Genomic DNA, 12,635 nt, shown 5'->3' with positions numbered 1-12,635 from the left:
TGTAGCATATAAACTGAGGGCTCTGCACTGTCTAGCAAGAATACTTCTACTTTTGTGTACAAAAATTAGTGCTATCTAAATATTGGGCCTCAAAATCTATTTTTTTAAAAATACTTGAGAATCTTGAAGGCATTCGTGTATTTTACTGCTATATGTACAAGTCGATCAGAAGCGATACCTGTGCAGACTCTGCCCTGAAAAGAATCAGTTCCATTACTTTACTTTTGTAGTTTAGACTTGGGAACTGCTGACAAAACAGCTATGGGCAACACAGACGCAGTTTTGAAAACCCGACTCCCCTGCTGTCTAATACCTGCATCTGAGGGCAACACGGTGAGCGAGACATCTTTGGTTTCAATTTTTACAGAAGGCTCCAGTAGGGACTGCATTTTAATAGGCACTGGTGTCAGGGGGACCTTGGTCAATCTTATCAGCTCTGAAGGCGGAGCTCCCTGAAACTGGATCCGGGCCCCAGGGGGGACCGTGTGGAGAGTCAAAGGGATCCTAAGGTCTTGCTGGTGCGGCCCAAAGGCACCGGACGTTGGGGCCAAGATGACCTCCGCGCTGCCATGAACCAGGCCATTGGACGCGGGCTCCGCGCCAAGCCTGCAGTCCTCGAGGAGTCTCTCAGGTTCCTCCGTTTTGATCACACCTTCTCGGATGGCCGCCGGGCTTTTGCCTTCCCCGCCTTTCATCGCGTCTTTCATGACCTCCTCCGCCTCCAGCTTGCCCTTCTCGTCCCCTCGGAAGTAGCCGAGGGCCGGCCCGGGGCCTTCCAACTTGACCACCCTGGAGGCTCTAGGACCGGTTTCGACGGCCCCCCGAGGCCCCACTGACTGATCCAGGCTGGGCCCCAGCTCCTGCTTCTTGGCCTTGAAGTGCAGCACCAGGGGCTGCACCGGGTGCAACTCGGGCCTGGAGGTGGCGCCGTCTAACGCTGCCGGCGGCGGCAGGAGCCGCAGGTCGGGCCTGAACTGCAACAGCCGCGCCTGCGCGGGCGAGGCAGCCGCTTCCTCGTTCCGGGCCTGAGGCTGTGGTAGCAGCAACACCTGCTCTGGCTTCACCTGCAGCAGCCGCCGCACCGCGGGCTGTAAGCCGGACGTCACGGCCTCCCCGCACGACGAGGCCAAGGGCGCGCTGGCGGCCGCGCTCAGTGTGGGAGACGACGGAGGGGGCTCCATGGCTGCTGCCCAAAAGGAGGTGCCCTCGACCGGCAGCGGGGGCGGACCGGGACGCAACGGGCGCGGCTGAGGCGACGGCTCCGGTCTGGCTCTGTCCATGGGGGAGGGGGACGCCCCGGCCTGGATTGTGAGCTCAGCCGTTTGTTGGCGACCTTCCCCCTCCCCCTTTCGGTTAAGAGCCTTGCAAGGCCTTTGCTACCCAGAACCCTACGCGGTTCAAAACGCAGCTGTCTGTCTGGGCCTCACCCAATCACAAGCGACCGATACCCGTGGACGGCCAATCACAGGCGGGTTTTCCGGCTCTTCCCGGTCCCTACTCTCGCCTCGTGCTGAGTCCTCGAATCACCTGCCATGGCAGGAGCCGCCGCACTTGTTGCACATTTTCGCTCTGACTCTCTCTTGTGGAGTTCTCTCCCGGCCGTTGTCTGTAGTCATCCCTCCCCCACCCGGAGCTGCGACAATGGCGTTGCCCAGGAAACGTTGCGCTTCCAGGCCACTGACATCCAGAGAATGAAGTCTTGCGTCACAAGGCGGGTGATGGCCTTGTGCACGTGCTCTGTGCGGCCTGAGTAATCTGTCGGCCCTGAGTATCACCAGGGCTTTTGAATCTTTGCCAAGGGAGAATGGGGAAGATTTTGCAACTTATCAATAACCTATTAGCTAATCTTGCTGGGGAGGATCTTCGACTTTGTGTGATTATTGTGCTAAAGTTTCAATTAATCACCAGGGCCTGTGGCCCTACTTCCAAAATATTATACATCCCAAATTCATCCACTGTTTTGTGTCTCTACCTGCCATTATCCTGTTCCAGGCTCCCAGCATCTTTCACTGGGATACTGCTGTAACCCTGTAAATAGTCTCCCTGCTTGTCACCCTTGCCCCACTACACTCCAGCTGCCAGTGATCTGTGGAAAACGCAAATCTAAGGTTGTCACACTTTTCCTAAACTTTCCATGGCTCCCCACTGATCATGTAATGAAAGCCTAAAATTCTTAGCAAAGCCTTAAAAATCCCCCAATGGCGTGGGATCTAACCTCCTCCTACTGCTACTATTAAATTGGTGCAAAAGTGATTGTGGTTTTTGCCATTAAATAGTTATTGAGTCTTTGGGTTTCAGCCACATTGGCCCCCTCATCATTCTCTTTCTACTGAAGGGTGTTTAAACATGCTCAGCAAGCTACTCTTTCCTTTGTGTCTCCTTAATTCCTCCTGCACATTTTTCAAATTGCAGCTCAACTGGGACTTCTTCAGAGAAGCTTTTACTGACTCTGAAAATCAGATAAAATCTTGGTCTACTTATATCTCTATCACTTCGTTTGCTTACCACAATTTGTAATTAGAATTTTTATGTGATGATTCCACTGCCTCTCCCACTTGACTATAAAGTCCTTGAAGGCAGAACAGTTTGTGTTTTGCCCATCACTGAATCTGCAATGCAGACCATTGAGCCTGGTATATAGTACTCAATAAATACTTGTTGAATAAATAAACGAATAGCGACTGTGATAGGGTAATAATAAAATAGTAATAATCACTACCTGTGTTAAGGGCTTACTCTTATGCTAGACACTGTTCCAAATCCTTTCCATGTATATGTTTCTCCTTTTACCAGGATTATGTTTATTTCCATTAAACATCACCAAGAAAAACAAAAAGAAATCCTGTATTAACATTTGCTGCATTTCTAAATGACATTCTGGCCAAAAACTATAGTTTATCTTGACGTAGTTGATTTTTGCAATCAAAAAAAGTTATCACTCAAAGAAGACCCCTCCAATTTATTGTCTAATCCTCTGGTAACAAATGTGGTCAATAGGAGTTCTTATACCTGGCCGATAGACAAGGGCAATGGTTTTCAAACTTTTATCTCAAGAACTCATTATACCCATAAAAACTATTGAAGATCCTGGGCTGGGCACGGTGGCTCACGCCTTTAATCCCAGCACTTCGGGAGGCCGAGGCAGGCGGATCACTTGAGGTCAGGAGTTCGAGACCAGCCTGGCCAACATGGTGGAACCTCGTCTCTACTGAAAATACAAAAATTAGCTGGGCATGGTGGCACATTCCTATAATTCCAGCTACTCAGGAGGCTGAGGCAGGAGAATCACTTGAACCTGGGAGGTGGAGGTTGCAGTGAGCCAAGATCATGCCACTGCACTCCAGCCTGGGCAACAGAGCAAGACCCTGTCTCAAAAAAAAAAAAAAAAAAAAAAAACTATTGAAGATCCCAAAAAAGCTTTCGTTCATGTGGATTTTATCTATCAATATTTACCATGTTGTAAATAAAAACAAATTTTAAAGATAGTTAGCAACTCATTTAAAACGTCAACAATAAAACCGTTCTGTGGTAACACATTTTCATAGGAAAAAATTATATTTTCCCCACCTTACGCTCACAAGAGAATGAAGTGAAAAGAGCAAATATTATATTAGGATTATTATGAAAATAGTTTTAACCTAGCTGACTCTGAAAGTGTCAGTCCCCACACCACACTTTGAGAACCACTGTACTAAGGTTTAAATGGGAGAGGCAACTGTATGCATGAGCAAAAGCTGATAAAAGAGGCAAATAAGTTGTCAGAGGTGTGTGAACCAGAGCACCTCCATCTTGAGTAGGTGCTGGGTAAAATGAGGCTGAAACATACTGGGTCACATTCCCAGACAGTTAAGGCATTCTAAGTCACAGGATGAGATAGGAGGCTGGCACAAAGTACAGGTTATAAAAACCTTGCTGATAAAACGGATTGCAATAAAGAAGCTGGCTAAAACCCACAAAAACCAAGATGGTGATGAGAATGACCTCTTGTCATCCTCACTGCTGCACTCACACTGGCAGCATGACAGCTTACAGATGCCACTGCAATGTCAGGAAGTTACACTATATGGTCTAAAAAGGGGAGGCATGAATAATCCACCCCTTGTTTAGCTTATCATCAAGAAATAACCATAAAAATGGGCAACCAGCAGCCCTTGGGGTTGCTCAGTCTATGGAGTAGCCATTATTTTATTCCTTTGCTTTCTTAATAAACTCACTTTCGCTTTACTTTATGGACTTGCTCTGAATTCTTCCTTGTGCGAGATCCAAGAACCCTTTTCTGGGGTCTGGATCTGGACCCCTTTCCTGTAACATCTTTCTGGTGACCCAGGTGGGATTATCATGCGTAAGCCCCCAGTAAGTGGTGAGGTCCTGTAACATCTTTCTGGCAACTATGGAATGGACCACAGTATGGAAACCCTGACCCAAAGGCTAACTTTGGGTAAGTGGTGGGGTCCAGTAACATCTTTCTGGTGAACCCTAAGGAGACGATACTTAGGAGACTCCTGACTCAAAGGAAATAGACTATAGCACTGATTGGACAACTTTGGGTAAGTGGTGGGGTACCCAGATAAAGAATGGGATTGGGTTAGAGGCCCAATTTAGGAGGGTTAGAGTCCCTTCTAAGATTTAGGGGGCTAGAAGCCCCTCTCGGTAAAGTCCCTTTTGGCTAAGAACAGGTTTGGCACTATGGGATGTTAACTTCTATTCTCCTTGGAATAATCTGCCTTGTACTCTTTGCTGACGGATGCGGATGACAGGGTTAGGCAGGTACAGTATCCTGGGACATGAGGAGCTTTTTCCTCCCGTAAAGGGGAAACTTGAGAGCCGATGGGACTGCTGGAAAACATCCCTTCACTACCAAGAAGTGGCCACCTGAACTCTTCACTGTCGCTGCAGTGGGTGGATCTTTCTGTGGCTTCCCTGAACGCCTGGCCTTCCCCACCTTGCCTCAGGCAATGCTATCATCTCTCTCTGTGCAAACTGGGTGTAGGAATGGTAAAAATCACTGTTTCTTACAAAGTTTTGATTAACGGAAGAAAGGATTTGTGAGGCTAGTCTTAAGGTGTAGCCAATCTGGTGTGTTTCCTGTGTCATTCTGTATTGTTCTGTCATAAAGATGGGTACCTTAGGATATAACATGGGCTTAGGACACCTGTAAGGCTGCTGTTCAAGATGGCCCAGCAAACTGGTCTTACAAATTTTGCTGCAGGTCCCTGAAAAAAACTGGATGAGGTTTCCCTCTTGTCTTGTATGTCCTTGGGAGCTTGACCTTGTAACCATGTGGCTGTGCTTTCTCTTTCACAGTGGTGGCCCGGGTTCAGGGCTCAATTCCTATCTTAGGAGATGAGTCCTTTATCTTCTGTGTATTTATATGTGTCATGTGTGTGGTGTTTGTATATAACAGTGCTTTGATTAATTGGTTAAAAATAATAAGTGCTTAAGTCATATTTTTGTGAGAAAAATTAAATGTATAATGCCTTTTATATAGTTCACATGACTTAAGTATATCTTTGGGAAATGAAGACAGTTTTAAATATTATTGGTAAAATAAAAATATCTTAAAATGTAAACATTTGGTCTAAATTATGCAGGTCAGATATTAGGTTTGCTAAATGCTTTAAGGTCATAAGCTGCTGCTTTCACTTCTGAAAATTGTTTAATTTACCTACTTTGACCATATTAGAGTCTAGATAAGGCCTGGGGACATGTGATGTTAGCCATACCCCAAGCAATGCTAGAAAAAGGCAGACCTTGAAGGCACTTCTGTGTCCTAGGCTCCACACCTAGTACATAATTAAAATGCTTTTACCAACCAGGGTTTTCACCAAAAGTAAAAATCGCTGAAAGTTAACGTCGTAACATGTAATTGAGACTACTGAAGAATAGTTCTACACATAAGGTGTGTAAGGAAAGTGAAATGTGTTTTTGGTAAAAGATTATTAGAAGTCATGAGAATGTACATTTTCTTCCTTAGATTAAATGGTTAAATTATTGTTTTAAGTTAGATAGAATGAAGCTGAAGGTTTAAGCAAGTTTTGGAAAGTTTGTGAAAAATTAATTGTAAGACATTCTGTGTGTTAATATATTGGTTAAAGTTAAAGGGGTATTCAGTTTTTCTATAAATTAAACATTGGAATAAAAGCACAAGTTTTTTTAGAGCAAAAACCTGCTATGATTTGCTCTTTAACAAAAATATATAAAGGGTTATAAAAGGTTTGTGAAAATCTTACCTTATAGTCAAACTGATTAAGATTGAATACATTTGTCTATAAGGTTTTATAAAGAATTGGGTTTGTCATCAATAATGCACTAATGCAACAGTTACATTTGGCTTATTTGGTACAAAAATCATACAGGAAGCATTATCAAATGTAAAATGGTGTTTGGATTTTTGGGGGCTGTAATTGTATAAATGTATGATTGGTATATATTGAAAATTATTTTTAAAAGTCTTATAATTCTGATATGACTTAGTGTATATTGTGAATAATTATAATTGTTACATAAAATCATTGTATACCACAGAAGGAAGCAAATTTCCTTATCAACTGTGACTTTAATACTGGCTGTCCTAAGACTTTTTGTCATCCACACACAATTGTTGTCTTCTTTTAATCCTCTTCAAAAGTTGGTTTATAATCAACTGTAGAACTCTAACAGGTGTTCTTAAATGCAGGTTTCTGATAACTTTGGAAATTGTGATATTAAAATAAAGGAAAACACTTTCAGAATACTCATGGAGAACTGAAGTGTTCAGGAATATCAAGCAGAACAAAAGTTAACTGCATTGACTGAACTAATAGAAGACTAAAGTAATCTTTTTTTAATTATACTTTAAGTTTTAGGGTACATGTGCACGACGTGCAGTTTAGTTACATATGTGTACATGTGCCATGTTAGTGTGCTGCACCCATTAACTCGTCGTTTAACATTAGGTATATCTCCTAATGCTATCCCTCCCTGCTCCCTCAACCCCACAACAAGCCCCAGTGTGTGATGTTCCCCTTCCTGTGTCCATGTGTTCTCATTGTTCAGTTCCCACCCATGAGTGAGAACATGTGGTGTTTGGTTTTTTGTCCTTGCGATAGTTTGCTGAGAATGATGGTTTCCAGCTTCATCCATGTCCCTACAAAGCACATGAACTCATCATTTTTTATGGCTGCATAGTATTCCATAGTGTATATGTGCCACATTTTCTTAATCCAGTCTATCACTGTGGGACATTTGGCTTGGTTCCAAGTCTTTGCTATTGTGAATAGTGCCGCAATAGACATACATGTGCATGTGTCTTTATAGCAGCATGATTTATAATCCTTTGGGTATATACCCAGTAATGGGATTGCTGAGTCAAATGCTATTTCTAGTTCTAGATCCCTGAGGAATCACCACACTGACTTCCACAATGGTTGAACTAGTTTACAGTCCCACTAACAGTGTAAAAGTGTTCCTATTTCTCCACATCCTCTCCAGCACCTGTTGTTTCCTGACTTTTTAATGATGGCCATTCTAACTGGTGTGAGATGCTATCTCATTGTGGTTTTGATTTGCATTTCTCTGATGGCCAGTGATGATGAGCATTTTTTCATGTGTCTTCTGGCTGCATGACTGCCTTCTTTTGAGAAGTGTCTGTTCATATCCTTCGCCCATAAAGTAATCATTTTAACTTTGCTTAAAATGCTGCTGATCCTTCATTTTGTTTTTCAGTCAAGGAAACTTATCTTTTGAGCTATTCGCAGCTTGTAGCAATTGAGTAAAGTATATTGCTGTGAATAACATTTGAAGCATATTTGGTTCTCTCTACCTAATTTCTACAGAATTAGGAAACTATTTGTGAGTATTCTTACATTATATATAGTTATTTGCATAAGTGCAATAAGAACCTGTTTTCTTTTGCAACAGGACACAATTGGAAACACTGGTTATTTTACCAACGCTTTGACTGGAATGGTGTGTTTTCCTTTAAGGAATCAAACTTGACTTGTAAAGCCAATAAAAGCCCCTTGGGGAATTGGCCTCAGACCTTGTCTACAACAGCCCCTGTACAGGGTTTCTAACCTGTGGTAAGTAAAGAGTGTCACTTTCTAACAGGTCCAGGATCCCCAGGTTATCTTGGGACCCCAAGAGGAGGGGAATTTACTCACCTCATAGTTATTTGAGGGTACAAACCTATGGCAGGGCTCAGCTCTAAAAAAGTCTTATCTGAGATTCCTTCTATGGAATAAAGTTGTATCAAAGCCAATTTAAAAAAAGGTTATGTAAAAAATAATTATTCTCATTGCACTTTATACAAATAATCAGGCCAAGTATAATAAAGCAAATCAGTCTTACCATAATTTGTCTTTAGTAAAAATGGGAAACTGGAGAGAGAAACTATGTTTCAGAAACTGTGGTACACTTATTATTAAATTCTAATCTCATCAGTTGTTTTTAAGTTTGTTTCTGCAATTTAGGCTAACCCTGCTTATTCCTGTGAACCAATTGGTGACATCTGACTGCTGCTCAGAGGAAACAAGAGGGATGGGTAATGTAAAAATCTAAATCCGTATTCTAATTCTGAGCACATATTGGAATCAGATAACAACCCCATGTCAGCTTGGTTCCAACAGCTGCCCAGTTCATGGAAAGCCCTCTAATTTAGTTTACTTGGAATAATTTTATTTCTTTTGCTTTACTGTTGTGGAATATATTGCTGTTGTACTCTTTGTGTTAGGAATAAGGATAAACTTACTCGTTTTCTTAAGTTAAACACTTATGAATCTTCCAGATATCACCTTCTGTCAAAACTCGCAGTTATGAATTGCCCTCACCATACTGATGCTTTCTGACTGAGCTCCTCTCTACCCTGAATACAAGAGACTCTCATAGTTAAGCAGGATTATCATTGCTCCTATTCAGCATGAAGAAGTTGCAGAAGATGGGATTTCAACCCTCTACAACCCTTAGGATTAAAATTATACAAACCCTTAGGATTATAAAAGGGAGGGGGTAATGTCAGGCATGTGAACCAGAGCAACTCCATTTTGAGTAGAAGCTGTGTAAAATGAGGCTGAAACCTATTAGGCTGCATTCCCAGACAGTTAAGGCATTCTAAGTCACAGGATGAGATAGGAGGCTGGCATAAAATACCGGTCATAAACAGCTTGCAGATAAAACAGGTTGCACTAAAGAAGCTGGCTAAAACCCACGAAAACCTAGATGGCAACAAGAGTCACTTCTTATCATCCTCACTGCTACGATCCCACCAGTGCCATGATAGTTTACAGATGCCATGGCAACATCAGGACATTACCCTATATGGTCTAAAAAGGGATGCATGAATAATTCACCCCTTGTTTAGCGTATCATCAAGTACTAACCATAAAAATGGGCAACCAGCACTCTGTCTATGGAGTAGACATTCTTTTATTCCTTTACTTTCTTAAACTTGCTTTCACTTTACTCTATGGACTCACCCTGAATTCTTTCTTGTGTGAGATCCAAGAACCTTCTCTTGGGTTCTGGACCTGGACCCCTTTCCTATAACATCTTTCTGGTGACCCAGATGAGCCTATAGTGCAGATATTCCCAGTAAGTGCTAGGATCCTGTAACATCTTTCTGGTGACCATGGAATGGTCCCACTATACTGTGGAAACCGCCAACCCAAAGGCTAACTTTGGGTAAGTGGTGGGGTCCAATAAGAAAGTTGGTGTTAATTTTGTGCAAGGTTTCAGTTCATATTCTGATTTCAATTATCAAAATGTAATTGACAATAGATGCATGGGTGTATTTCTGAACTCTCTGTTCTGTTCCTTCCATTCCTTCCATCTATGTACTGTAAACCAAAAGTATCTGAGGCAAGCCTCAATCAATTTAGAAGTTTATTTTGCCAAGGTTAAGGACATGCCCATGACACAGCCTCAAGAAGTCCTGACAACATGTCACCAAGATGGTCGGGCTACAGCTTGCTTTTATACATTTTAGGGAGACATAGGACATCATTCAATACTGTAAGATGTACATAGCTTCAGTCCAGAGAGGGGTGACAACTCAAATCAGGGCTTCCAGATCACAGGTGGATTCAAAGATTTTCTGAATGGCAATTGGTTGAAAGATTTATCTAAAGACCTAGAATCAACAGAAGGGAGTGTCTGGGTTAAGATACGGGGTTGTGGATACCAAGGTTCTTATTATGCAGATAAAGCCTCCAGATAGTAGGCTTCAGAGAATATCAGACCTAAAAAGTCTATTCTGTCAGTCTGAAGGTCACTGTTTCTATGTTAATGCTGGTCAGCTGTGCCTGAATTACAAAGGGAGGAATGTTTAATGAGGCATGTCTGACCACCCATTCCCATTGTAGCCTGAGCTAGTGTTTTAGGTTTACTTTAAAATGCCTTAGCCTGGAGCAGTTGTTCATGCCTGCATTCCCAGCACTTTGGAAGGCTGAGGCAAAAGTATTGCTTGAGTCCAAGAATTTTGGACCAACCTGGGCAACGTGGCAAAATCTCATCTCTACAAAGAATAAAAAAATTAGCCAGGCGTGATGGCCTGTGCTTGTAGTCCTAACTACTCGGGAGGCTGAGGCTGGAGAATTGCTTGAGTTCAGGAAGCAGAGGTTGCAGTGAGCTGAGACTGCACCAGTGCACTCCAGCCTGGGCGACAGAGTGAGACCCTGTCTCAAAAAAATAAAATAATAAAATAAAATAAAATAAAATAAAATAAATAAAATAAAATGCCCTTGGCCAAAAGGAGGGGTCCATTCCATGGGTTGGGGCACTTAGAATTTTATTTTTGGTTTACAGTATCTCTTCTTTTTTTCTTTTGTTACAAATGGGGTTCTTACTGTGTTACCCAGGCTGGATTACAGGCATGAGTCACTGTGCCAAGCTATATACATATTTTTATGCCAGTACGACAGTCTTGATTACTCTAGCTTTATGGTAAATTTTGAAATTTTGAAATCATGTAAGTCCTTGAACTTTGTTCTTTCATAAAATCCTATTGGCTTTTCTTGGTCCTTTGGATTTAAAAGAAAAACTTTAGGTTCATCATATCAATTTCTTTTAAAGCAAACCTTAATGGTATTTAGATAGAAATTGTATTGAATCTATGGATTAATTTTGGGAAAACTGACACCTTGATGATACTGTATTTTCCTATTTGCAAACATGGGACATATCTCCATTTATTTAGGTCTTAATTTCCTTTGACAATGTTTTATAATTTTCAGTGTACTGTCCTGTACTTCCTTCATTAACTTTATTTCTGAATACTTTATTCTTTTATGCTGTTGTGAATGTAATTTTTAAAATTTCCTTTGCAGTTGGTTGTATGTTGATTTTTGTATTTTTATTTTCTCACCTTATTGCACTGGCTGGAGCTTTTAGTCCAAGGTTAAATAGAAGTGGTGAGAGTGTACATCCTTTTGCCTTGTACCCAGTCTTAGGAAGAAAACATTCAGTCATTCACCTTTAAGCATGTTGTTAGTCATAGGTTTACGTAGCTGCCTTTTATCAAAGTAAGAAAGTTTCCTTCTATTCCTAGCTTATTGAGAATTCTACCATGAATAGTAGTTCAGTTTTATCAAATGCTTTGTCTGTGTCTATTGAGATGATTATATGGCTTTTTCCTTTAAGGGTCAGCAAAATTTTCCAGAAAAGGCTATATAGTAAATATTTTTGGTTTTGTGAGGCATATGAGCTCTTTTGCAACCAATCAACTCTGCTTTTGTAGCAGAAAGCAATCATAGACAATATGCAAATGAATGGGCTTGGCTTTGTTTCAGTAAACTTTATTTGCAAAAACAAATGTCATGCCAGATTCGGCCCAGGGGCTATAGTTTGCTGACCACTGATTTATTCTATTAATATATGTATTACATGAATTGATATTCAGATGTTAAGCTAAAGAACGTTCCTGTAATAAATCGACCACACTTGGTAATAGTGTATAATCCTTTTTGTACATTACTGGATCTAATTTGTTGTTATGTAAACAATTTTAGCATTTACATTCATGAGGAATGTTGTTCTATAATTTTCTTGTGATATCTTTGTCTGTGGCTTTTAGTATCAGGGTAAAATGAGCTGTGAAGTGTCCCCTTTTCTTCTATTCTTGAAAAAATTTCCAATGGATTGGTATTATTAATTATTCAAATGTTAATAGAGTTCCCAGTAAAACCATGCAGGCCTGGACTTTCCTTTGAAGAAGATTCTAAAATAATTTAATTAAATACTTTAATTAAATGCTTTATTTCAGATTTCACTGATATATATCTATGCAAATTTTATAATTTCTTTTTGAGTCTACTTTGATCATTTCTGTTAATGAATCTGCCCATTTCATCTAAGGTGACAAATTGTTGGCATAATGTTGTTCAAAATATTCCTTTATAAGCCTTTTAATTTCCATAGGGTTCAGAATGCTTCCTCTTTTAATCCCAATTTTGGTAATTTCTGTCTTCTCTTTTTTTTCATGGTCATTTGACTAAAAGGTTATCAATTTTGTAGATCTTTTCAAGGAATCAACTGTAAGTTTCACTAATTTTCTCTACTGTTTTGCTGTTTTCTTTTTATTGATTTCCGCTGTGGTCTTTAGTCCTTCATTCTAATTTGGCTTTTCTTTTTGTAGTTTCTTAAGGTGGAAGCTTAATTAATTT

General features: G+C 41.0%; 1 protein-coding gene across 3 annotated transcripts in view; it reads right to left on the bottom strand.

Annotated features, from left to right (window-relative positions):
* Positions 1–12,635, bottom strand: part of SOX30 (SRY-box transcription factor 30) — a 66,622-nt gene that overhangs the window by 24,904 nt on the left and 29,083 nt on the right. The window contains exon 1 of one of the 3 annotated variants that reach the window (XM_003268580.3): positions 314–1,643. The exons of 1 other annotated variant lie outside the window; for it this stretch is intronic. In XM_003268580.3, coding sequence (XP_003268628.2) covers positions 314–1,280 — 967 coding nt within the window. In that variant the 5' untranslated portion in view covers positions 1,281–1,643. Of the gene's footprint in view, positions 1–313; positions 1,644–12,635 lie in introns of those variants that run through there. One more of the 3 variants, XM_003268581.3, reaches the window with a different exon arrangement.

The sequence above is a fragment of the Nomascus leucogenys genome, chromosome 2 (assembly GCF_006542625.1).
Source record: "Nomascus leucogenys isolate Asia chromosome 2, Asia_NLE_v1, whole genome shotgun sequence".
Taxonomy (NCBI): Eukaryota; Metazoa; Chordata; class Mammalia; order Primates; family Hylobatidae; genus Nomascus; species Nomascus leucogenys.
Note: the sequence above shows the minus strand (reverse complement) of the source record. Positions and strands in the feature narration are given on the sequence as shown.